The sequence below is a fragment of the Centruroides sculpturatus genome, unplaced genomic scaffold, assembly GCF_000671375.1.
Source record: "Centruroides sculpturatus isolate CEXI.00-Female unplaced genomic scaffold, Cexi_2.0 scaffold512, whole genome shotgun sequence".
NCBI lineage: Eukaryota > Metazoa > Arthropoda > Arachnida > Scorpiones > Buthidae > Centruroides > Centruroides sculpturatus.
Genome location: NW_019384734.1, coordinates 164,240 through 191,886, shown reverse-complemented (window position 1 = coordinate 191,886; position 27,647 = coordinate 164,240). Strand labels below are relative to the sequence as shown.

At 30.8% G+C, this 27,647-nt stretch overlaps 1 protein-coding gene across 1 annotated transcript in view; it reads left to right on the top strand.

The window, feature by feature from the left end:
- Window positions 1-26,618, top strand: part of LOC111628246 (neurexin-3-like) — a 131,653-nt gene extending 105,035 nt beyond the window's left edge. Inside the window, exons 16-21 of the mRNA XM_023371995.1 lie at window positions 4,514-4,592; window positions 10,996-11,174; window positions 11,372-11,543; window positions 15,307-15,560; window positions 15,644-15,746; window positions 24,792-26,618. Coding sequence (XP_023227763.1) covers window positions 4,514-4,592; window positions 10,996-11,174; window positions 11,372-11,543; window positions 15,307-15,560; window positions 15,644-15,746; window positions 24,792-25,504 — 1,500 coding nt within the window. The 3' untranslated portion in view covers window positions 25,505-26,618. The remainder of the gene's footprint in view (window positions 1-4,513; window positions 4,593-10,995; window positions 11,175-11,371; window positions 11,544-15,306; window positions 15,561-15,643; window positions 15,747-24,791) is intronic.
- Window positions 26,619-27,647: the final 1,029 nt, after the last annotated feature.

Genomic DNA, 27,647 nt, shown 5'->3' with positions numbered 1-27,647 from the left:
CATACTTGAGATAAGAAGCCTGGAGCCTATTATCTCTTCTATTATCCTTGGGAATTTAAAGCTGTTTTAGAATTTCAGCTATTAATAATAAGATAGTATCTGAATAATGATAATGATCCAGATTATAGATGAAACCACTAATCAAGGAAACTGGCAATCTTGTAATCAAGGAAACTGGCAATCTTTGAATTGAACTAGGACATATTTTTAATGCAAAGATGTACAGTATATACTGTATATGACTAAGATCATTTAATAATATCAAGTACTGGTAATTCATTAATTGATTGCAAATGAAACAAATACATTTTCTACATTTTGATTAATCTAGTCTATATTCTTTAATTATAAATATTTAGATAAATGTTGTTCATTGATATGATAAATATTACTATAATACAACTACCACAAAATCTGGATAAATTATGAATAATACCATATTAAACCCAAATCCAATAAAAAAAACAATATTTACCCAAAAAATAAATGTTTTCAACAACTTTCAGCTATCATTATTGGGTTATGGCATAGTGTTTGAAAATATAATGTAACTCTAAATGTTGATCTTTAAATAATAAAGTGCAGTCTGATTGGTTGTTGCTGTAGTGATGAAGAAATTAAAATGGGATCTAAACAATATAAATAAAGAATATTTAACATTTGAATTTCAAATATTTTTGTACCATTTTGTATGTACATTATTTAATAGTATTATCAGAGAGCCCCAGTCCTGTACTTCAGAGAGAAACTCTAAGGTTCAGGACCCTGAAACGCCAGTAAAACCATCCTGTATCTTGTTAGTCATTCTTACTATAATTGGTCTAGCTATGCCCTCACCTTCAGTGATGCCACTGTTTTATCAACATTGTAATGGTCACAGTGTAGAAATCTTTGGAGGTAGTAGATAGGAAACAATTGTTTGAAGCTCATTTACAATTTTTCATTGTTAATGAGCTTCTGGCTTGCCAATGATTCTTTCATAAGTAAAAATCACTTAGTGCTAAGTCCTTGCAGTATTTCCCAGCCCATTTTTTTGGATAGCCAGTGTTTTCTGTGCTATATTGGGCATGCAATTTCATGCTAAAAACCAGTCCTTTTCACAGTAGCCACAACTTCTTTTGACAATTGGCTGATCTTAAACATTCTGTACTAAACAATGTTGAATAATAATTGTATTTTTCATTCTCCCCTTTGGCTGAAAGTCCATGTGTATAATATCAAGGTAGACCCAAAAGACAGTTGCTGTTACTTCTCCCATACATGTCTACATCTTGAATATTTTTGACATTGGAGATTCAGTGTGCTTCCATTGCTGCAAGACCTGTTTGTTTTCAGGTTCAGTAGTACAATCAGAAACTTCCGGTAGGGAGAAAAAAATTTTTGCCACTTTTTTTTATTATAAAATTTGTAAAAAAATAATGTTTTTTACTTACTTCCTTGTAATACTATTAAGCATTATAAAAAGTAAGCAAACATTGCTGTTTTTTTCATTTTTTAAACAATTTTTTGGTGTTTTTTTGAAATTTACTTTAGGGGCCACTCTCTCCTGACTGTGCCACTATTCAAGTGTGTAGTGATGCACCAGGTCATATTATATTTCATTATTCTATCAGTGAAGTCACAGTCTTCTGTTTTATATGCCAAATAGTCCTGACATACCCTGTTTCTATGATGATCTTATTCTGATGTCAATTCCTTTGGAAACCACTGAACAGAACTTTGCTGAAATGAAGGTATTCACATATGATGTTGTTTACAGAGCCCTAAATATACCAACACAATCATTAATTTCATATGTATTCATTCAATATTCCTTCAATATGCATTCCTGTACTCATTGAATGTTTGTTTCAGTTGTGGTTGAATACAGAGCTTCCATCCAGAGATTGTTGACTACTGATTTCCATTTGTCCCAATAGTGCATGCACTGTTCAAATATGTTGGAACATGAATTTTCTTTCTTAAATATTCTCTCAGTAATGAATGTCTGTACAGGTACACCTCCATTGCAAATAATTTCATTACTATTGCTCATTCTTCTTGCCTATCCACTGAATTGACTACCATTGCCCTTACACTGAAATTAATGCAGTGATGATGTTCACACACTAACTATTAGATGGCCAGAATGTAAGGCCCATTTTCATGACTAAATCCAATTCTTATTCTCATCAAGCATGAAAAACGGGTGGGTGTCCTGGAATTAGCGATTTATGAAGGATTCCTGAATAAGTTCCAAGCATATATGAAAATTTGATAGGTGAGAAATTAGTAATTAAGTATATTTTTATTTTGTATATTTTTTATTAGATAAATTTTAAGATTAATTAACCTTTATGAATAAATATATGATTTATATATAAATTTTTGAAATAAGATTTATAATTATACTATTTAAAAAGTCCATTTCTTTTACATTTTATTTGACTTTCTGTAATAATTATTCTTCAGTTCTCAGTTATTCTGTAAAATTAAAAAATTGACAGTTTACATGTATCTATCTCATATTTGAATGCATAGCTTTTCATCAAGTTTTCTTTCTATATTGTGAGAACTGAATTTAATGAATGTAAAATAGCAACTACATTTTACAGTAAAAGCTGTATAAATCAAAATCACATGGTACTAAATATTTTTTGTTGTGATGCAATTTGAAAAAATTGTAGATCTGTAAATTTCCACTGTCATCCATCTGTCCGTGGTCTGTCTGTTCTTCCTTAATCTGAAGAACAGTGTTAGATAGATGAAAGTTGAAACCAGATATGGAAAGCTTAGTGGCAGGAGGCCCAGATTAACTATACACAAACTTTCAGTCTAGAACAGAAGTCACGTGATTTCAATTCAAACATTTTTTCCAGAATGGAGTTACACAGATGACCAGCATGGCTCTATTGTTATTGGGAAAAGTATGTTGTGCAAGGGCAAGACACTACAGTACTAATTTGAGGTGGAGAGCATATATATTAAATTAAATAAATTAAANTTAGTAGAAATTCTATTGTTTCCTATGCAAAGTTTATGTAAACTTTGTTATAGATTTGCTGCAATATCGATTTTTAATATGACACGATCAGGCACTTTACTACATTTAAAATAATATTTCTGATGCGAAATATTTCTTACATTTTATGATATACGTATGTTGCTGTAATAATGCTTATTAAGATATAACATTTCATTTTTCGAAAATATTAAAAATTTTAATTTGCTTTATTTGTAAACAATCTAGCTTTAAATTTTGTTTTTATTTAAAAATTAAATCCTTAATAAATATATGAATTTTATTTTTGACTTTGAAATCCGAAAAACTTTCCATTACAACGTCATTCACAGAAATCCGGAATGGGAGAAATATGGCGGACATACGTTCCATGGCAACACTGTATATATCTAGCTCTGTACAGTCGATTTGTCGATGACGCCATCTATCGAGACAAGCAAAACTAAAAGAATTTACGTCTGCGTAAAATAAAAAAGTACGAAAATAATAAGTTTTGAAACAAAATGCAGAACTAGGTCTAACCATATCGAAAGGATGCCCACACGGATCAACTCACAGATCATCCCACTATCGAAGAACTCAGAGACTTTTGCCTCGTATAAGTGAAACACCCAGGCAGATATTTTCCTGTCTTTAAATCTTTTCCGTGGTGACCACCGAAACGACGTTTTTCCTCGTGCGGACATCCGGTCATCGTAGTACACCGCAAAAGCATTTTCTATCCTCTTAGTTGTCCTCTAGTTCCGGCCTCCCAGAAGCTGGATTACAGGAACGAGCCACCGCTCCCAGCCGACAGAACTGTCTTCGAAACTGTTATTTATGACTACATTCGACATTTTTTTTCTTTGTTTCTTTTATTTTCCACTTGGATTAGAAATTGTTTAACCCCCTGCTTCACTTTTTCCAGTGTTGAAGTCACTTATAGACAGCGCCTATGAACGGTTGTATATTATCCAGCGCAGATACTCCTCCATTAAAAAAATATATTTGTATATTTGTATGGTAGAAATAGTAAAACAACTGAAAAAATAGAAGAAGAACGAGTGGTATATTTTTTTCAATGTAGTTGTGTACAAAAGAAAACGTACATAGGTGAAACAAAAACGTATTAAGGAACGTATTAGAACAATTAAAGGAAAAAATTTAAATTTGGCAGTTGCAGAACATTGTATAAAGAACGGGCGTAACGGGTAGAAAGGCATTTAAAGATGATAAGAAAAGAAAGAAGGAAGTTTACTAAAAACAAAGGTGCTAAGTGAGTAGAGTAATTTTCAAAATACTTTTAGAAAACTCTAAATTTTAAAACAATTTTATTTTTTATTTTTTATATAGGAAGGATTTCTGTAGAAATTAAAATTATGTTAATACCAATTATAGGGATGCTTTATGTCTATATCTGTGTGTTAATGATATACAATAAGAATTCTGTAAGTCATTTTTATAAGTTTTGAAACTGTCGCGTAAAATCTTGTTATAATTTTTTAAATAAACTTTATAAAAATCTTGTTATAGAATTCGAATGTAAACCTGCTGAAGAATGCCATCGGGTCCGAAACACAAAAACAGTGTGTACAAGTGATAGATAAACCAGGTGAAAAATAAAGAATTTGTTTTCCTGAATAATATCTCTATTTGCAACAACTGAAACATCAGTTTAATAAGTCCCATTAATATATGACTGTAAGTCCAACGTAGACAATGGTAAAATAAAAAAATTAAATTATTAATGAGGATTTATCAATTAATCGAGTAAATATTTCTCTGTCTAACCCGATTTTTTCTAGATAGCCGTACGCGTACAATGACATTCAATAGAGAATTGGTGTGATCTGTTCAAGCTTTCTTCATCTTGTCTTCATACTTGCTTTGGTACGTTGCTTAGGTTTATGTTGTAAGTATTCATCTTGTTTTAAGTACTACATCACATAATTTTACAGCTAAATTCACACTTTAAACGATCTTATTTCTCAAAAATTATTGTAAAACCGCTAACTCATTAGACATCGCCGACCCTTGTCTATTGTTAGCTTCTTACTTTTTATATAAAAGTCAAGTGATTACTAGAAACGCCTTACACTTCAGAACAAGAATTCAGAAGTAGAAGTTTTTGTATTGGAAAATTACACACACACACACACACACACACTATATATGTATATATATATTATTTTTATATTTCAACAATAGTGAGAAATAATGGTATAGTACATATGTAATTTGTAATGATACATTGACAAAAAAGTTATGCACCAAGAAAGAAGCATTGGAACTGAATTACATTTGCACTAATGAATCTTCATTAGTGCAAATATAATGATGATGGTAATAGATGATTACAATATCTTAGCAAATGGCCAATTTATTGTGGAACAATAGTAAAATTTAAAAGAATCTTTAGTACCTGTAGGACATCCTCTTGCCTGCATATGAGGTAATATAGACATTGCATGCTATTCTGTAACAGATTTGCTTAGAGATGTTGCAACTTCTGCTTCTGCTCTCTCACACTTGTAGATGGACAAAGCTGGCATTCCCATCTAGTCCCACAAATGCTCAATGAGTGATAAATCTGGAAAACAGACTAAGGAAGTGTGACAATGTGGCAAAGACATTCCTGGAAAACTTTAACTGTGTAAAGCCAAGCATTAGCCTTCTGGAAAATGGATGTTAGCAACCCTGCCATGAATGGCAACATACGAGGATGCAAGATTTCCTGAACTTATATCAATGTTTCTTATACAATTACTAGGGGTAACCAACTGTCAAGTGAGATGGCTTCCTAGACTAATATGCTGTTCAAACAGTAAAGGTGGGATTGAAGTGGAATTTGTTGCTAATGACAATACATTGCCATTCTGTGACAGTCCCTGCTTTTCTGTCACAGTGCCATTGCAAACAAAGCCAATGGCAGGATTACAGGCATAGTGGTTGCTGTGCATGTAAATTTGCCTCTGCTAATTGCCAGCCAGTGGTATACAAAGAGTGGGGTTCTATAGCAAAGTTTCTACTTATCTCTGGGCAAAGGACAAAGGTGTCATTTCAGCTGTTCATGCTTGCCTCATGAACACAATTCTAGCTCCTGATGGTCTGTCTAGAGCATCCAGAGCCTGTCTATTGTGTATGTGTCCTCATGTATCCATTGCTTCCAATGCATCTCAAAGACAGGTTAGAACTGCTGAGATGGCAGTCAATTCAGCAAAACAGCCATCTTGCATCCCTCAGCTGATGATGTCACCTTTCTGAAACTTCGTCAGCTGTATGTATGGCTTTGACTGCATCATACAGACATGTCTAGAGTTTGAAGTCCTCCAAGCAACCAGTACATTGATAATTCTGAAAACAGTGAGTCTCTGCAAGCCTTTATAGCAGCAGTCCCCAACCTTNCCATAAATAAAAATTTCAAACTCATTATTTTTTCCCTATTACCTATTACCTAATGCTAATATACTATTTTATGTATATAGGCTTGCTTATAATATTAGTTCCCAATAAACATCTCTTCATATTTCTGAACAAGGGATATATATTATGATAAAAATTGCTCTATAAAAACTTTGTAAAATACAAACTACTTTTGAATAAATTATTGTTTTAAATCTAAATAATGAACAAAACGCCAGTTTCGAAAACTCATAAACTTTGCTTTATTAGCTCCAATAAAGTAATTTTTTTAAAGTGTATTTTCTATAATTTTAATTTCATTACATAAATTGAGGGTTGAGTGGAAAAACAGCATATCCCACATTAGGAATTTTTCAAGAAAAAGAAAGATTTGTGTTTCAGAAAAAGAAAGATTTTCAATTCATCAGCATTTTAATGTGCAGTGCTTTATTAATATGGATGTATTATACAACTTGTAGGACATGTAATTGAATCATGAAAGTTTCTTGGAAGATAGATTGAAGATGCCTTTTCCACTCAGCCGCTCAAATAAATGGCATTTTAATTAAAATAATAAAATAAGTTAAAATACTTCTAAATATCACTTATGGTAGTTGTTATTACGTTCTATGAATGCATGTCTCTTTAATCCAAATGACTATTAAGTTCGGTAGACTATCATTACAACTTTCAGGTTAGACACTTCTTTTATTGTTTTCTCATATGCATTTCAGGCTTATATAAATGCTAAGCCCCTCTTCAGTGCTGTATTGAAAACTCTTTCCAATGTTACCTGTTATATACCATGGTTTTAGAAGACAGAACCATATGTATCATATAAGTGTGACAATTTTAATATTGTACTGAAGAGGGGCTCAGCATTTATATAAGCCTGAAATGCATATGAGAAAACAGTAAAATAAGTGTCTAACCTGAAAGCTGTAATGATAGTCTACTGAACTTAATAGTCATTCGGATTAAAGAGACATGCATTCATATAAGTTAAAATACCACAGGTAGAATTTTGAAATCAAGAAAATATCAAAAATGTTGTACAGATTTTGAATTCACTCAATGAAACTTTATATCTGATATATAAAATTATTTTTATGATTAAATAATTTTTCCACTTTCTTAAAGAAACTAGTTTTATATTTAATTTGAAAAAATATTTTTAATACTCTTGGAAATCATTGTATGATATTATTGTATTGATATTATTATATGAAATCATTGTATGATATTATTATATGATATCATTGTATGATAATATTTTCACTGAGTTTATAAAACAGATAATATTATCTGTTTTATAAATCAATTAAATAATATAAATTAAAAAAAACTGACTGACATTCTTAAAAACTGAAACTTTTTCATAGATTAAATATACATTTTTTCTTGATAGTAGTTTAGTATATTTTCCTAGCATATTTATATATTCTTCAAATTTCTAATTGTTTTATAAATTTAAATAATCATATTTAGATATATACTGGTAAAAATATGGATAGCAAACACATACATGTAGTTTTCAATAAACTTCTTAAATGCACAGTTTACATGAAATTATCTGAAGCTAGAGGTGATTTTCTGAAAACTATATCATAAAAATCATTCATTGAAATGAAGCATTATCCTATACCGTAGTTGGAATTAAAAATAAACAACGATAAGTATTCCATATATTCATGAATTACATTAGTGTAAATTAGCAGTTGAATATGAAATTTGCATATCTTGAGAATAAATTTAATGGAAAAACAATTATTTATTGTGACATTGCAACAATGCCAGGCTGCAATTTTTAATCATCTTTTAATTTAAAAAAATCATGTNAAATATAAAATATTCTTTACTTTTTAAATCTTAAAACAATGCACTTAGTCAAATAGCTCCCTACAAGTGGCTAATGGATGGAATCGAAGACGGTTGCAGAGCGTGCATACACGCAGACTGCCAAATACCTAGGGTGCCGATACCAGTCAATGTCAAATAACTCTTTTGTCGCATCACTAGTATATCTCAAAGGACGCGACAGGGCTGTTGTAGATTTTAAATGTTTCTCACCATAGCTGTAAAAATCTAAATATGTTAAACTTAATAGTCATTTGTTTTCTAACTAATTCGTTTTAGAACCAGGTGTCCACGGAAATTTCCAAAATTTTCAACTTTTCAGTCACTCTCATTGAACTGGAAAAATTTCTGTCTTTATTACATTAATAATATGAAGAAATCAGTCTCCACTATACTCAGCTAGAGATTGATTCAGTTAAGCTTTTGTTTAAGTAAAATTCCGGCTCTTTCAGCAGGGTTTTGTTTATGTCCCCAATTCCCTAATCGCTTAATTACTTAATTACTATTTAAGTAGAAATAAGTCGAAACCAGTTACTTTGTACTCGAATATTTGTAGTCTTGGGAAAAAGTGGAAAGACAAATTTTTATGACAAACGGATACATAAATCGTAAATTTAAGGAAAATAAATTCTAGAGCTTTTTCTATACCTCACACATCTCTCTCATTCATTAAATTTAGTTGTAAATGTTGCTGTCAAAGTAACAGTTAATTTTTTAACATTATACAAGAATTGTATGTGTTTTTTTCTACATCCCCTTAAAGATGGGATATACAAAATCGTAATATCACTGGTTTAACATTGAAATCTGTGAGTAATATTAAATTGGAGAGTGGAATAAAAATATCAAATATTTTAATGGATTTTTTTGAACTCCTGTCAACTGTACAGAACTATCATAAAAACATACCAGTAAATTTGTGGCGGTACGCCATGTTTTTGTAAATAGGGGTAGATATAAATTTTATTTTCTCCTAAATTCCTTTGTCTTTAACGTGTTTCTAGAACTTTCTAACCTATTCCTTTTCTGTGGGTGGGGGACGACCTTTGTCCAAGGACAAAGGGGAGAAGACAAAAGGGACATTAAGAAGCCCTGAGGCCATCAGAGAGAACGAACTGGATACTTTTGGGTCAGCGTCTGAGGTGTGCAGACGTAGGAAAGAGCAAGCTAGAGGTTTGTCGCCTAGTGGGACAAACGGAGAAGGCTTGGAAGTCGTCTGCGAACGGACGAAAATTAGAAAGACATCCAGCCATAAGACCTCAAGAAAAAACGCTCCCGAATTCTCAAGAGACGGAATCAAGAGGAAGGAAATTGAGTTAATTCAAGTACCAATATAGAGAAGATCGGAGACTCCCAAGTTTACCCGGGTACCCCCACAAAATCTGTCCTTTATACTTATNAATTATTTTTTATATTGTACTAAATTTTTGGTTTGGTTCCAAGATTTCCAATTGTCCAAAACTCAAGTAATTTTTATATAACAAAGTAGGCCTGTAGGCCCTAATTTATTACATGGTCAATGGCATCATTCTGTATATAGCAGTTATACCATTCTACTTCATTTTATTTGTATGCACAGTAGCACACTTCTAATCAAAAACTTCAGAACTTGTAATTTCAATATATAAAAACCATTTTAATGAAATCTTTTAATTTCAAAATAAATCTTAATAAAACTGTAGCAATATACATTTTGTTAGCTTATAACCCCAATTTCCTTCTTTTTCTACTAACAGGCAATATAATTAATATATTGCCTGTTAGTAGAAAAAGAAGGAAATTGTTATTAATTATATTATAATATTTTCAATTTAAAACATACTTTCAGAAGTGAAATACTTGTTATTTGTAGAAGTATTCTTTTGTACCATTAACACCTTGTTTTTTCTTGATTTGTCTTTCAAGCTCACTTTTCCATTAACTTGCAATGAATTATTGATTAGACTAGTGCAGCAAAAATGATGCAGTGATCTTTTGCTACTTAGAGTTTCCTCAGGACTTAATTTATTAAAAATACAATGTATTATATTATGTTATTTTCCATTTACTTGCTCTGGTAAAGTTGCCAGATTAAGGCTTGTCCAGATTTATGTCAGGACATTAATTACAAGACAGATTTAATAGAAAACTGGAAAAATGTCTGTCATTAAAATTAATATGTATTTATTTTTTAGAAAATATAAGGGAAGTGGCACATCCACCGCTTCCAATGACGGCACACCACTACTAGATTCAGTGACAAAGTATCTTCAATTCTTTTTTTATATTGATCACAATTATCCAAGCAGTAAATGCATGAGCTTATTTCAATTAGTGATAGGTTTGTTAGTTTTGAATATATCTACAAAATAATTAAGATAATTGATTATGAGACTATGTTCTTGTCTCTTTGACTAAAGAAATATAACATTCTGCAGTTCTAGTTTTGTCATTTTAAAAAACTATTGGGTTAAAATTCATAAATATCTTTACAAAAGTAAATGCTGTTTGCTACTGTATATATCTGACTGGATTGAAATATCTGATAGACATTCATACCTCTCTGCTGGTGCATCATTAAGATATTGTTTTTAGTTTTATTTTATTCAGTATGTCAATTTAGTTAGAATGTTATTGTTATAAATATAATTACAATTAATATATTCCATAACTTTGTGATGAATATATTCATATTTACTATAAATTAAATATGTGAAAATAATTAAGAATTGTATTTTCTCAATTAAAAATCTTTAAATTTTTTGTTTTAATTCTAGACAGTACAGCTTATGAGTTTGGACCAGATACTGGAATCATCACTTTTCTATATCCATCATCTGATGAACCAGATACAAAGAGTGATCTGTTAGCTTTAGGATTGATCACAATGAGTAAAAATGCAGTTCTTGTAAGAATTGATAGTGGTAGTGGCAATGATTATATTGAAGTTGAAATTGTAAGCATTAAAACATTATTCCATATTTCTTTGATATTATTATAATATGTCTTTAAATATTTGTTAATTTTCTTTAGTTTTAAAAATCATTACTCTATAAGTAAATAATTGTTTATGAAGTAACTAATTATGACAATTTTACATTTAGTTATGTATACAGTTAATATATAATAATTATTCATATATTTATTTTATAGGTTGATGGATGTGTTTTTGTAGTCTATAATATGGGTACAGAAGATCATCCCATAGGTGAACCTAGAGTTCAAGTAAATGATGGTCGATATCATGTAGTGCGTTTTACACGTTCGGGACCAAATTCAACAATACAAGTAGATAATCATAATATTCGGTCTAAAAATCCACGTGGTAGGTATATTTGTGTATAACTGATTTTTAACTATAACTATTACTTATAAATATTTATTTAACCCTCCGTAAGTCGCTAGGAATGGGGCCCTTACTTGAGTCGCATGGGTCTCACAGACCCAGTGTTTTTAATATGAAATAATTCAATTTTATCTTTTGCGTAAAGAAAGTACAGTTTCTTAGTTGGATTCTGCGCTTTGTTTTCTATCTAGTAATATAAATTACTTGCGTATTGACAAAATGAATTTATTAATATTTATTTTTATGTAATTCGATACGAAAAACGCAAAAAAATAAACATATCAAATTTCAACTCGCTGTAATTTATCTCCTGTTTCACCGATTGCCATCGGGTTTGTTTGTAAGTGGGGAAGAAATATGACACTTTCAAGCGAAGTGAGTAGAACTTTTGCACTACTGCGAGAAAATTTGTCAACCGACCCCGCGTTACCCCCTACCGCGAAAGTCAATAAACGTTNTGCAGGGTTGAACAAAAGGATACACGGACAAGTCAGCTCACAACAGTCAATTCCTTTTTAATTAAAATTCGTCAATCCCAATCGAGATATTTACATGAATCGCGAATCAATGTCACAATAAAACATCCGAATCAAAACAACGAATACAAACGTTTACCTCGTTCCTTTACCTCCCTTAACAATGAGGCTCACAACACGTGGCGAAGCGGGGCAAGAACGGCGCGTAACAAAGAAATTAACTAAGCACTACTCACGACAAAAGAAAAAAACTTGGTCGTGAACAAAACACTCGAAGAAACACTCCGTGCTGACGAGTCTTCCTTCAATCTTCCGTTATATGAGGGAGTTAGAGTCTATGACCGCACAGTTCCTATTTCGGCACCAATCCTTTCCTTTGTTCTCTCTTCAGCACTCCGACGCCAATCCTCTTCTTTCTTCCACTTCGGTCGAGCCAGGCATCCCAGGAACGAAAATTTTACTACACAACGTGGGTCACCCCTTATATATCTTGTAAACCGGAAATACCGCACGTGATCCTCGACCAGCCAATCCGGCTGCCGATACACAGTTACCCATGGAAGAGTGGTAACGCGAAATAAAACGAAAGGGGCGAAAAAAAAAAAAAGAAACCCGAAACGAAAAAAAAAGGAAATAGTCACGAAGTGCTACAATCTCTTTTTGAGTTTCTTTCTCAGTCTTTATTTCTGTCATCATCACTCAGTTGTGAAACAGTGTTATAATTTCCAAATTGTTAAGTTCAAAATTCCTTTTCTTTAAATAGAGAAACTATTCTAATCCAAGCACTGAGGTGAAATCTACACTACACTATCTGGAACCTGTGACCGGTGCGTGACATGTATATATTGTATACCACTGTTAATGAACATTTTCGAAGAGCAAAGAGATTGTTTGTCAACAGCGGTATACAATATATATGCGTCACGCACCGGTTACAGGTTCCGGATACATTTTTCTTCTGCGACATATTAACTAAATGTAATTTTACTGGAGTATAGGTAATCAGTAGTGGGTTATTTGTTTGTATGCCATTCACCCTAACCTTCTCATGGGGGCAAATCCTATATCAGGTTCTAGGTAAGATACTGGATAATTCAAATTATCTAGTATCTTGCATAGTATCTCAAAATCAGTACAAAATATTTTTTCTCAGTAACGTATTCAAAGAGGAAGTGGCTGGACATCATCAAGAAAATGAATGACGAAACCATACAAAGCTTCTTTGCATGGCTTTGCATGAATAGCATCCAAACTAATAAACAGTCCTCCATCCCATCATGCTCCATTGCAATGGCATTTAATTACTACAAAGCAGAAGTGAGATGTAGCCTAGTTTAATGTTAATGTCTACACTCTGTATATGTGAAAATTTCAAAACAAGCCAAACTTTTAATATAATTTTTATCACATCAATAGTATAACTATTTACAGAGGATTACCTTCAAAATAAGCACCTTCTATAGCTACACACTTCGGACAATATTCAAAACCAATTACTACACAAATATATGAAACCAATTATTATACAATTATTAAAACGGTCTTGCAGCCCATTCTGCATTACCTCCTTGAGTACAATTGTCACAACACCTTTCATCTTTTCTGATTTGATTCTCTGATCCGATCCTTTAGTAGCACTTTCATTTTGATGAAGACATGCACATTTCAGTCCAGTAGGCTTTCATGTCTTTGCTACATACAAATACACACACAAACACAAACACACACACACACATGCTGTATTAATAATTGTAATTCCAAGGCTATAATTTGCATACCTGTCAACGTAGAAAATGGAAAATTTGGTTCATCATGTTTATAAGATAATGAAAAAACAAATGAAAGCATGAAACAATTTTTTATAAATATGTATCAACTTATGATACACCAGAAAAAACAAAAATTGTTGCTAATCAAATAAATTTCTTCAAAATTATTTAAGATTATAGAATTTTTCTGCAGAGGTTTCTTCAAAATTTTAAAAATTTTTTCTTACCAAATAGGATTTAGGATTCCAATAACCAAAACTGTCCCTAAATACTAAATCCCTAAATAATAAATACCAAATCCCTAAATACTAAATTTCAACTAGTATAAATTTCAATTAAAATGGCAGATGGTGTTTTTGCAATTTTAAAAAATATAGAAGAAACTAAGTTGTCTTAAATTCTGTCATAGCCAGGAACAAAACAGTCTTTCTTTGCAGAGACAACTTTTTATTAGAGGATATGACTCTTCAAAAATATGTAAAACAGTTGAAATGTTGATAAACCAATAATTAAAAATAAACCATCTGCCATTTTAACTGAAATTATGTATTATTTTAATTATTGGCTTACTTTAACTGTTTTACATATTTTTTCAGATGCATAGCCTCTAATAAAATGTTGTCTCTGTGAAGAAAGACTGTTTTGTTCCTTGTGTTTGAACATGACAGAATTGAAGACAACTTAGTTTCTTTTATTATATATTTTTTAATTAAACATATAGTATAAATTTATCAAAATCAAATTACTTAATATCTTTATTGAAGAAATCCAAACCATCATATTTGAATTAATGCAAAAAATGGAATAACTGACAGTTTTTACATCCTCATTAATTAAAATTCATGTTAGTTCATTCATATTCCTATTTTCCAATAAATTACAAAAATTACCAAACTTTTCAGCAATTTGAAGATTTCTATAAATTGTACGAGATAGTAATATTTATAGTAGTAAAAATATGCACTTGAACATGTTGTTAAGAATATCTTTAAGAGAACATATTTAAACATTATTTGAAATTACAACATTGAAAGTCTAAGTTTAAACTTAATTTACGTTTAGACTTACAATGTTGTAATTTTGATTTTATTACTCTTTACAAAGTAAACAAACACTCCTGATGATGATGTGGGAAGCTCAAAAATACTTAGGGCTTGTGAAATTTAATTTAGCTTCTCAAATAAATCAGGATTTCATTAATAATAGAAATTTGAAATTATTCTTAGCTTTAAGTTTAAAACATTTTATTTAAAAAATATAGAAATGTATATAAGTGAAATTGTAATACTTCTTAATTGCTAGATGGAATTGAAAAATAGAAAATAATTTACACATTAGAACAAAATATATTTTGTTTTTCAATGTGTAAGTTGTCTAATGATCTAAGTAATAGCTATTAAGATAAATTAATTTAAATTGATAAGAATTCATAGCATATATTCTTTCACATTTATAAAAAACAAAAACCTATTTTTAAATTTTCAACAATATTTATAGGTCGACAATTAAGCATCTTTAATAATCATTCCAAAATTCAAGTTGGAGGGAAAAAAAATGCTATTAGAGATAGTATAGACAGACCTTTTCAAGGTGTCATTACAGGTTTAGTATTTAATGGAATCAGAATTTTAGATATGGCATCAGAAAATGATCCTCGCATTACCATTAAAGGAGATGTTGAGTTATTAATGTCTCTACCATATAACATGCATCAGCAAAGAAGTATTCCTACTCAAAATGAAATGCAGCAAGTTAGTCTAAAGTTTATTAATGTGTATTTTTACAAATTTATATATTTATTATTCCATTCTCTAACTATACCATTTTATTTTAGCAATCAAGTACCATTTATGATAGTGATGATCTAGTTTTTTCTGGAGGTGGTTCTGGATGCTGGGATGATGAAGATAATTGTGATGTAACAGATTTTGGTTCAGGTAATTGAATATTTAAAAGCTATGAGTTTATTTATTGCATTTATTTTTTTCAATATTTAATTACCATATTTTTGGGTATATAACCATTTTGCCAGTTAAAAAATGTTTTTTGCCACTTCAAATTATTTATCACCACCAACTTTACTTACTAATTAATGTAGATGCTGGTAGCAGTGGTGTAGCGTGGGTATCAGCTGCCCAGGGCGGAGGAAGATTTCGCCCCCCCTTATTTAAGTATCTCAATTTAAAAGACTAAAATTCAGTTTCGTCACAGATTAAGTAATGAAAAATTCCGTGCTCATTTCAATCAGTCTGAATCGTAAGTGCGACTAGTGTTGCCACCTTTTCAAAAACGCTGACCCGGATGGCAAGTGAGGTTTGTTCGAACAGAAGTTCCTGACGCATGTGCAATGTCATTTTGCAATGCAAAAAATAACATGCAATGCATGGCAGTTCTAAATCAGTTACAGTTAGGGACTAGGGAGACTTGCGTAGGAGTAACATAAGTAACTAAATTAAGAAAAACAACTACACATGACCTAACTCTATCGGATATTGGAGACGTGTACGAATACGAATCGTACAAGCAAAAAAAAAAAAGTCGACAGGTCGCGTACGAAATTCCCGGACAAAATTAATAGTTTACCCAGACAGTGAGTCGATTCCCGGACCCCGGACTGTCCGGGCAAAAACCGGACGGGTGGTAACACTAGGTGCAACAAAAATATGAAATGAAATGGTTCAAATTTTTACAAGATATTATTATTATTTATTGTGAAATTTTGCTACCCCTTAAAAGTGCCGCCCGAGGCAGGCCGCCCCTGCCACCCCACTACGCTACGTCACTGGCTGGTAGCCTTATCAGTTTCGGTTTTGGAAAGCAAAAGCAACATGTTAATCTGTCATATAGAAATAGGAATAATTTTTTAATGAATAATTCCAAATAACACATTTGATCACAATGCTTAAACAGTATTTTACAGGTTCGTTCATATAAAAATTTTTATGCTTTAGTTACTGAAAAAAAGATCAAAATGAAAAAATGTCACCCCCAAATTTTCTGTCAGGTTATAAAAATCCCCAATCTGGAAATTCTGGGTAGCATTGCATGAAAACTGTCTTCGGTTCTCAACATCACTTCTTGCTTTCCTGTCCAAACTTACTGCATGACGTCATGACATTGCTAGGTGAGGTGTATGGTACATGGGAATACTATTGCACAGGAGCTAGACATTCTGTTGTTTTTCCAGAAGTGTGTTTTGTGAGTTGATTTCAGTGTGGAATCAACTCAGTTCATTTATATATTTTAATATATCAAAAAGATATATGTAAAAGATATAAATATAAATATATAAATTAAAAATGAACATTTTGATATATTCATATATCAAAATTTCATTTATATATTTTAAAGTAAATATTGTTGCCCAAGATTTGATTTTAATGAACTTTATTGGGAGTTTTATTAGTGGCATAAATTCCAGAGAACTTTTTATCCATTTTGCATTTTATTGTGGAAGTGCAGCCTCAAATGAAAGATTGTCTCCATGACTGAAAATTGTTTTTGGAAGTCACTGGTATTTGTAACANACACCCGAAGTGTGTTTCTTATGTCCAGTTTATTTCGTTGTTTCGAGAGAAATACACCATAGTAAATAAAATGGAAATAATTTAATGTTTCTTGGGCGGCCCGGTCCCATTTGATCCACGGACTGGTACCGGTCCGCGGCCCGGGGGTTGGGGACCACTGCTTTATAGGATGCTGGGGTAATGATTTTACGGTACTGTAATGGCATTATCTGGTATGCAATTGGACCACAACTGTAATCATCTGTCTGAGACATAGCTGTATGCTGAATTTTGCAGTATTTGGACAATTCTGTCTAGATGTTTAACCTCTACAATTATATTCATTGTTAAAAATTTCAATCTAAAAGTAAATTGCAAGAAAAGCTTTTAAATCCATTGTATAACAGTTTATTATCTTTCATATCTTCATTTTAAATTTACATAAGAAATTGATTATGTAATTACAATATTTAATCATTAGTTTGGTCAACTTTGAATTATGAATTTATCAATTCACACACACATTTAAAAATATGTGAAATTTTATTAATAAATAAATAAAATTTACTGAAACTACAAAATTGTCGTCTTGTTCCTAGTAAATTTCATTTATATATTTTAAAGTAAATATTGTTGCCCAAGATTTGATTTTAATGAACTTTATTGGGAGTTTTATTAGTGGCATAAATTCCAGAGAACTTTTTATCCATTTTGCATTTTATTGTGGAAGTGCAGCCTCAAATGAAAGATTGTCTCCATGACTGAAAATTGTTTTTGGAAGTCACTGGTATTTGTANCCCAAGATTTGATTTTAATGAACTTTATTGGGAGTTTTATTAGTGGCATAAATTCCAGAGAACTTTTTATCCATTTTGCATTTTATTGTGGAAGTGCAGCCTCAAATGAAAGATTGTCTCCATGACTGAAAATTGTTTTTGGAAGTCACTGGTATTTGTAATGATGGAATAAGAAGACAGTTATGTAGTTTCAGTAAATGTTATTTATATATTTTAATGTAAATACTGTCGATTTGATTTTAATGACATTTATTATTAGTTATATCCAGGGCTATTTTTCAGCCAGAGCATGTAGTATGCCATACCAACAAATATCATGAAAAAGTATTGGTAGCTGATATATAATACTAGTAGTTGATCAATAAAAACAATACTATAAGTTCAGTAATCATATATGCATACTGCTAATAACTTTTTTAGAAAAAGAGCACTGGTTATATTAAACATCTTAATACATAAATTTAAAATACATAGATGATGATCTAGTTGTTTAAAAATCTGAATTTAAACTCTGAGAAAAATCTGAGTTTAAAATTTTCCATATGGCATAAATAATAATAGATCTGGTTGCTTGTTAAGTTTAGACAAACATAACGCTATTTAATATATATATTATTTAGATTATTGACTTAACACAAAAAAAAAAAGCAATCTAAGATGCATCACAAATCTATATATTCTCAATAATTCACATGTTAATATCACATATTTCCAGCTGTCATAAGAAAAGAATCTGTTTTCATTGTTCAAATATGCACAAATAAATTCAATATATCACTGTAATAACAAAAGTATTTACAGAATTATCAAGTATTATAGTAATAAATATACCAATAAAAAAAATCAAATAAGTTTTATTAGAATATACATTTATACTCACTTGTAATCATTCCATACAGAAATTAACTAGGATAACTAAATGAACAGGAAAATTATATACTGTAGTATTTGTTATAAAATGATCAATGCCAATAAAGGAAAGGTTAGATTAGTTAACACATTTTTATTGCACTATTTCTTATGGAAAATTTGGCTGGACTTTCTCTTGTTTTCTCTTATATAGCAAAGAATATCCCAGATTATAACTATTTTCAAATTGTTATGACATCTGTTGTTTACTACATACACAAAAAGAGCAATTTATCTCATATTTATAAGTAAAATATGCTGTAACAATATCTTCTAACTTAATTATCGGTGTCAATGAACACACTCGACAAAACCTTTATGTCCAGTAACGTTTAAAATTTGTGAAACGAACATTTTCAGCCTCACTTGAGGTCTGCTTCAGGTTAAATTGAGAAGGAATTCCAAACTTAGAACACCTTGTATGGAATGATTTCAAATGTTAAATTTTAAAATAAAATTGGAACATGGTTATTAACCATATTTATCGGTTGCATGAGCCTGCCATCTATGTATAAATACATAGGACGTCTCATGTAAACCTATTAATTGCAGGACTGGTATAACCGTAAATAATATACACTCATGGAGCATCAGCTACCTCTTGTTCCTCACATACATAGCACCAGGCATATGATAATGCGTTGCCATTAATACAAGGCTGGCCTGGCAGGTAATGTATCAACTTTAAGAACAGCAACACATTATCGTACACCTGGGGCTATGTATATGAGGAACAAGAGGTTGCTGATGCTCCGTGAGTGTGTATTATTTACAGTTATACCAGTCCTGCAACCAGTCCTGTTTACATGGGACACCTTATGTATTTATACATAGATGGCACACTCATGCAACTGATAAATATAGTTAATAACCATGTTCCAATTTTATTTTAAAATTTAACATTTGAAATTATTCCATACAAGGTGTTCTAAGTTTGGAATTCCTTCTCAATTTAACCTGAAGCAGATCTTGAGTGAGGCCAAAAACATTTGTTTCACAAATTTTAAACATTACTGGACTAAGGTTTGTCGAGTGTGTAAAATATGTTGTATAAGTCATGTATCACATGAAAGATTAGCATTACAACAAATGTAGTAGTTGTAGTAGTACAAAAATGCTGTAGTTATTGCTTAAATATGAGATGTTAATAAACTCAAACAAGTTACAAACTGGACAACAATTATTTAATATTAAGTTTAGAAAATTCTATTTGTGCAGAAATATGTGCAAAAATATGCCAAAAAAATTAAATAATTACTACATGAATATAGATTACAAAAAAAAATATGTAATTATTTTTTATATTGTACTAAATTTTTGGTTTGGTTCCAAGATTTCCAATTGTCCAAAACTCAAGTAATTTTTATATAACAAAGTAGGCCTGTAGGCCCTAATTTATTACATGGTCAATGGCATCATTCTGTATATAGCAGTTATACCATTCTACTTCATTTTATTTGTATGCACAGTAGCACACTTCTAATCAAAAACTTCAGAACTTGTAATTTCAATATATAAAAACCATTTTAATGAAATCTTTTAATTTCAAAATAAATCTTAATAAAACTGTAGCAATATACATTTTGTTAGCTTATAACCCCAATTTCCTTCTTTTTCTACTAACAGGCAATATAATTAATATATTGCCTGTTAGTAGAAAAAGAAGGAAATTGTTATTAATTATATTATAATATTTTCAATTTAAAACATACTTTCAGAAGTGAAATACTTGTTATTTGTAGAAGTATTCTTTTGTACCATTAACACCTTGTTTTTTCTTGATTTGTCTTTCAAGCTCACTTTTCCATTAACTTGCAATGAATTATTGATTAGACTAGTGCAGCAAAAATGATGCAGTGATCTTTTGCTACTTAGAGTTTCCTCAGGACTTAATTTATTAAAAATACAATGTATTATATTATGTTATTTTCCATTTACTTGCTCTGGTAAAGTTGCCAGATTAAGGCTTGTCCAGATTTATGTCAGGACATTAATTACAAGACAGATTTAATAGAAAACTGGAAAAATGTATTAAAAATCAGGAGGGTAAGTAATAGAATAGTAATTTTGACACATGAAACTTCCAAGTTAGAGTTAATAGTAACTGTGACTGGCAACATTGTTGATGTGCAAGAACATAAGATGACAGATTGATAAAATGATGGCATCACTCCAGCAGTGTTATCTGATTTTTGACAAGCAAGGGTATAAAACTGATTGACATCCATTGGAATATATAGATACAGTAAAGAAACTACTTGTACATCTGGGTGAGACTCATACAGTTCAGTTCTAGGTCAAAACAGCTAGTTTTGTGGAGGATTCTCCACAGCTGGGACTGCAGTAACTTGTGGAAAATTTTTCAAAAGTGTAGCCATGTTTGAACCTAGAACTCTATTTATATATCTGGGTGTAACATATGCACTTGTCTCTTTACAGTTAGTGCATTTGCCAATGGATGTCAATTGATTTTATACTCTCACTTGTCAAAACTTGGACAACGTTATTCTGCTCTTCCTTCATGCACTCCTGGAGGCATTGCCTTTTTATCAGTCTGTTGTCTTATGCTCTTGCATGTGTGCATTGTAACTGGCAACACTATTGCCAGTAACAGTTACTATTGACTCTATTTAGAAATTTCATTTGCCAAAATTACTATGTTGTTGCTTGCTCTCCTGAATTTTAATGGAAATTTTCCAGTTTTTATTGAACCTGCCTTATACTTTGGTCACCCATTTGTTAAATATTTTAATGGTTTTTCTTCCTTTTTTCTGGCTTCTTTAAGAATAACTCAAAAATACTTCATGTATTATCCTCCCTAATTACCATCTTTGCTTATCTAGACATTTTTTTATTTTTAGAGCAATAATTTTTTTTCATTTAGAGCAGTGCTTCTCAACCTGTAACGAATCATCTCCCTTCAACGTAGTATCATCCCCTTCAATAAAACCATTACGTAGTATTGCACCCTTCACTACAAAATTCCGATGCCGAGGGCCAAGGCTAATGCCAAATTCGTACTGCATTGAATAGACTAGTGACTAGTATAATGTTATTTGTTTAATTATTGTTTGATATAATGAATAAAATATCTAATTATTCTTAATATAATGTTTTACTATATCGCCCAGAAAATTGTTTTTCGGCCCCAAAATATAAATTGTTACTAATCGCCCCTCAACATGGAAAAATGTCCGCATGGGGGCAATATCACCCCCGTTGAGAAACACTGATTTAGAGGTTCTCTATTATGATTTCACTTGTTTTAAAAAATTTATTTATGACATCTTTTAGTCTCTGTTTTTTTTATATACATTACTTTAGTGTATTTTGTTATATGTTTCTGTTAAGTTTTTATTGTTGTATCTACTTTCTTTTTTATTTACTTTAATGTAATTGCTTGTTAATTAGGGGACAAACACTCCCTGTATTCATAAGACTATTTGTTTATTATTTTTATAAAAATAGTAAACATTTTTGTGTTCTTCAATATTATTAAATTGAGATTAAATGTTGATATTTCATTAGTAATATTTAGAAGTACAATTTTATAATTTTTTTAAATTCTGAATTTATCTAATAACTTATGAATTGCATAATTTAGATATATCTGTTTGCATTATTCATTTCATTAATGTACATTGGCATTGTCTAATGGTTATAGAGAACCATTATCCGATTATCAGCAAAATCATTTTATTTAGTTGGTAGAATTAATCAAATATTTATGCATCATACTCTATTATATTAGTTTTTCTTACCAGTATTGAACTGAATCTGAGTCCACGTATTATCCAACATTTGCATTAAAAAACTAATGCCAGTTATAAATAGTATTTTAGATAATTTAAAATAAATTTTAGTATCAAAAATTAAATATCTCTGATTTACTTATAAAAAAATGAGTACATTAAAATATTAGAGTATTGAATTTGAGTGCAAAATGTACCACAATAAATAAACTACAGAATGTAGAAAAACATGCAATAGCAAATAATGACAAAATTAACAATAAATGTACAATGAAAGGATGATTCTATTTGTTGTACCGTATATATCCTGCTAAAGAAATAATTTTTGAATGATCTTAAAATTATCAACCTTATGCTAAAACAGTGTTTCTCAAACTAAGTTTTTGTGAAAGGATGTAAGAGGCTCCATGAGATGAAAATTTGTCAATGCTAAATTTGCACCTTTGACATTCAATGTTAATACAAACCTCTGATAGCATGCAGACAATCCAACACTGCTTCATTCCATAAACTTTTAAACAGAGCAATAATTACTCTTATTTTATTTTTTGATTTACTTTTTTGTCTTTACTGAAGTATTGTATATAATTTTTAGGTTAAGAGAGTTATTTTTAGATTACCAAAAATTTTAGCTCAGTTTTGATAGAGATGGGACATGAACAGGTAGAGGTTCCTCAGTAGGTTCTATAGTTTTTATGGTGTTCCCTATGCTTAAATAGCTTGAGAATCACTGTGATAAAGCAATAGCTGCTGTTATCATTTATTCCCAATTATGATCCTTTCCCTGTTATTATAAACACTAAGCTTAAATGAAAATACTGTATTTTTCAGCTCAAAGTTCAATATCAGAGATAATAAGATGGAAGAGAGACTTTTTGTTATTTTATACACAAGTGTCTGAAATATTTAGAAAACCTTTTGCTTACATAAAACGTTAGCTAAAATGATCTTTAAGCAATATCAGAACAGTGATATTGCTTAAAGATCACTTTTAGATTAATGACACACTTTCTTACAAAATTCCATTTCAAATCTTAATGCTCTTATTCATTTCAGACAAGGGCCAAAAGTCCATCTGTATGTGTACCAACTATTTTCTAAATGCTATAAAACAAGCATCTTTCCTTTCACTGCTGCACTATTTCCTCACGAACTATATTATGAATTATTTGATAAAATGCTATTAGAGTATTGTGCAACAACAAATATATTTTTAATATTGCTTGTTTGTTATCACATTGTATATTGGTATTACAATTAATATTCATTAGAACGCTTAATATAAAAATATGATGTTACATTACAGGATCGCCATAAAATCAGGAAACATAGCAGAATATACATATTAAATAATTTAGTAACAATAAATTACAATGCACGATCTGCACCGTGAAATTGCATTCATGATGACGAATAACGTAATAATCGTGTTTCCAGACTTTATAGTCATCTTCTATCAATTATAATTTCTATAAAAAGCTTGTTGCAAAAATAGTTCATAAATTGTTTTTAATTCAACTGTAGATTGTTATAAATGATAATAGCGAGGTTGTGGCCAAAGTTTTAAATGCGAAAACGTGTACTTCGGACGTTCAGCGCCGCTTTCCTGTAAGCCTAAAAGTTTGACAATGGTGTTTGGAATGTCAAGCATGATTCCACTGACTATCCAAACACCATTGTCAAATTTCTAGGATTACAGGAAAGCGGCGCTGAACGTCCGACGTACAAGTTTTCGCGTTTAAAACTTCGGCTTCAACCTCGCTAATATATATTAATATAAGAAGTTGCGAACAACTTATAAGATGATAAAAAGGAAATAAAAATTACTTTTGAATTATTTTACTTCTCAATATTTAAAACAGAAAATTTTACAAACTTATTGATGATAATGTTTTTTAAGTGGCAAGTAAACAAATAAATCAGTAGAAAACTAACTAACGAATTAATTATAATTATTTCTCGAATTAATTATAATTATTTCAATAATAAATGAACTTATGGAAGATTTTTTTTTTCAGGGGACGAATTAATTACACCCGTGTACATTCCACCAACACCAAAGACCATTCCGACGACTACCACCACCACTCCGAAACCGACATACATGGTAATCGGGCCAGTCAGAACCGACGACATGGCGTGCGACGACGAAGAAGATTGCGAGAGCGAAAACGGATCGGGTACGGGCGAACCGGCCGTTTCCGGTCCGACGGTCGTACAACAGGTCCCCGATGTAATCAAATTTACAGAGGCTAAATCGTCTCCTCGCCCTTCGCAAGTCACCGTTTACAACACGGGATTGGAAGAACCCGTGGAGAGACCTTCGATTCCACAAAAGCCGACTTTCACCACGACTCTTCCCATACCCGTCGAATCTACCACTCGCCTCTCCATATACGAGGTTCCCATTCCAGAAATGCCCGCCATAGGGAAAGATCAGCCGAAACCCCACCACAAAACAAAGAGATCGGCCGACAACACCGCTCTGGTTATCGGAATTATCGCGGGAATTTTGATTATTATCGTTTTTATTGCCTTAATAGTATACAGTGTATGCAGAAGATCACTAGGTGCGTATAAGGTAGACGAAGGGAAAACTCTACAGTATCCTCCCGCAGTTTCCGAAGCACCCGTACCCCCACCCACATTCCCACAGACTCAAATGAACGGTAGTGTGAAAACGGCAACTAAATTAGCCAAGAAAAAAGATCTGAAAGAATGGTACGTGTAGCTTTAATAATCCACATTACGTTATAATCGAATACTCGTCATCTGCTAACAATAAAATTAAAATTATATACATACAATAAAAAAATACAATAACTTGTGCTAACAGATTCACTTTAAGAACTAAAAAAATGCTTGGGAAATAATAAATTTGTGATTTAATATTTATTAAAAAAAACAAACACGAAAACAAACTATAAGGCCGGCAATCAAACTAAATCCGGAGGGAAACGAGTAAAGAAGCACGTCACCGCCGTTATATCCGTGAAGTGTATTATCATTAAAAAAATATATTTAAAAAAATATACAAAAAAGAATTCATTTTGAATGTCCCACTTCGACAGACCGTTGTTTGTTTACATTTGTTGCCGTGGATCAATACTAAATACATTGTACTTCCAGAATCTAGTATCGTAGCATATCTTGTTTATCATTGTGTAAACATTAGAATTATAATTGTTACGTTAATATAAACCAATTTTGTAGTTGAGATAAAAGTTGTTTAATACAGTTATAATGTCCTAAAAAAATCCACATTTCATCTTTGGATATAAGAAGTTTTCCTCGTCGGAACTCTAAAGATGCGACTGCATTTCCGTTGAAAGTATAAATTGCACACGAAACTGCGGTGGTTTATATATAAATATATATAAATATACATATTGATTTTTTAAGTTTGTTAGCAAATTATCCTGTGAGATAAAAACAGGACCAAATTTGTACATTTTTTATAAAATCTTCTATGTTATTTACGTAGTGCTTGGAAGTTTTATTTTATATAAATATATGCTTTAAAATAGGAAAAAAGTAATTAAAAAAATCAATGGCAGTAGATGCGAAAGAGCATTGAACTAAAAAAAAAAAATACTACACCCAAATCATAGAGTAACAAAGGCAGCTATAGATAAAACTTATGTGACTACTATAATGTGAACCTATATAAATACTTAGCAAAAAAAAAAAGGATGTTAAAAAAGATCTTTGTGTTGTCTGTTTACTGGGCACAGTAATTAATATTGTACATTTTTTTTTGACAGTTTAAGAACACAATGAGATTTATCTGAAATTATCTACCAAAAAATCAAATTTCATGATCATTAAAACATTTCATTATTTCATGATGTTGTCTCCTTTCATTTTTTAAAAACACAAGTTTAATTACTCTGTTGAATCACCGTTAAAACATTAAAATTTCAGAATTAATATCGAGAGATTCCTATATATAAGTTATATTTCTTTTGTTTTCGTCGGATTTATAAATAACATTTCGGGTAATGATTGAGAGAAAAGTCTAGCGACCGGTTAGTGACATTTATTGATCCAACTTAACATTGGTTGCATTTTTCTGCACTTTGGGACATTGCCAAGTTCAAAATGCTATTTCTGAAAACTTTGGACAGAAAATATAAACGATTAGAAAAATTCCCTTGTCGTGTTCTGTACAAATCTACGAAAATGTAGTTTGGGTTTTTAAACGTACTGTACGCTTCTTGAATAATTACATTTTTAATAATTAATTAATTAAATATATTCCAAATTCGAAAATACATCTGTATAATTTCTTATCGGATTTGATAAATAACAATATTAATTAATGTTTATTGTCAAAATAGACAATTACCAGTATAAAAATTTATCCTGTATCTTTGAAAAACATAATTTCTCTAATGGCGTTTAAAATTCAGTATTTTCATTCATTTATATTGAATTTCTAAAATATAATTAATATGAAATCTCTTGCGGGCAAAACGTTTTTTTGCTGAAAATTACCGGATAAAAATGTTAATTTATAAAATAAATTTTGCTCGTTAAATGTTAGTCAACAATTTGTCTATGCCGTGACGCGTAAATGCAGTATAAAACAGCGATAAACTTTCTGATGATAATTAAGTTTAACTGTCTAAACGTTAGCCGATTGCCATGAAAGTCGAAACGACACAATTAAACTTAATTACTTTTCCATACAATACAGTTAATTAAATTCTTAAGTGATTGGAAACGTCACCTTCCAAAATAAAATATTATTTTTTCTCCAAATACAATGTTAAATATTCAACTCGAAATTACTCATTATTATTATTATTATTATTATTATTATTTAATTAATCCTTAAATTCTTTTAATGGTAGACGCAAGAAGAAATCATT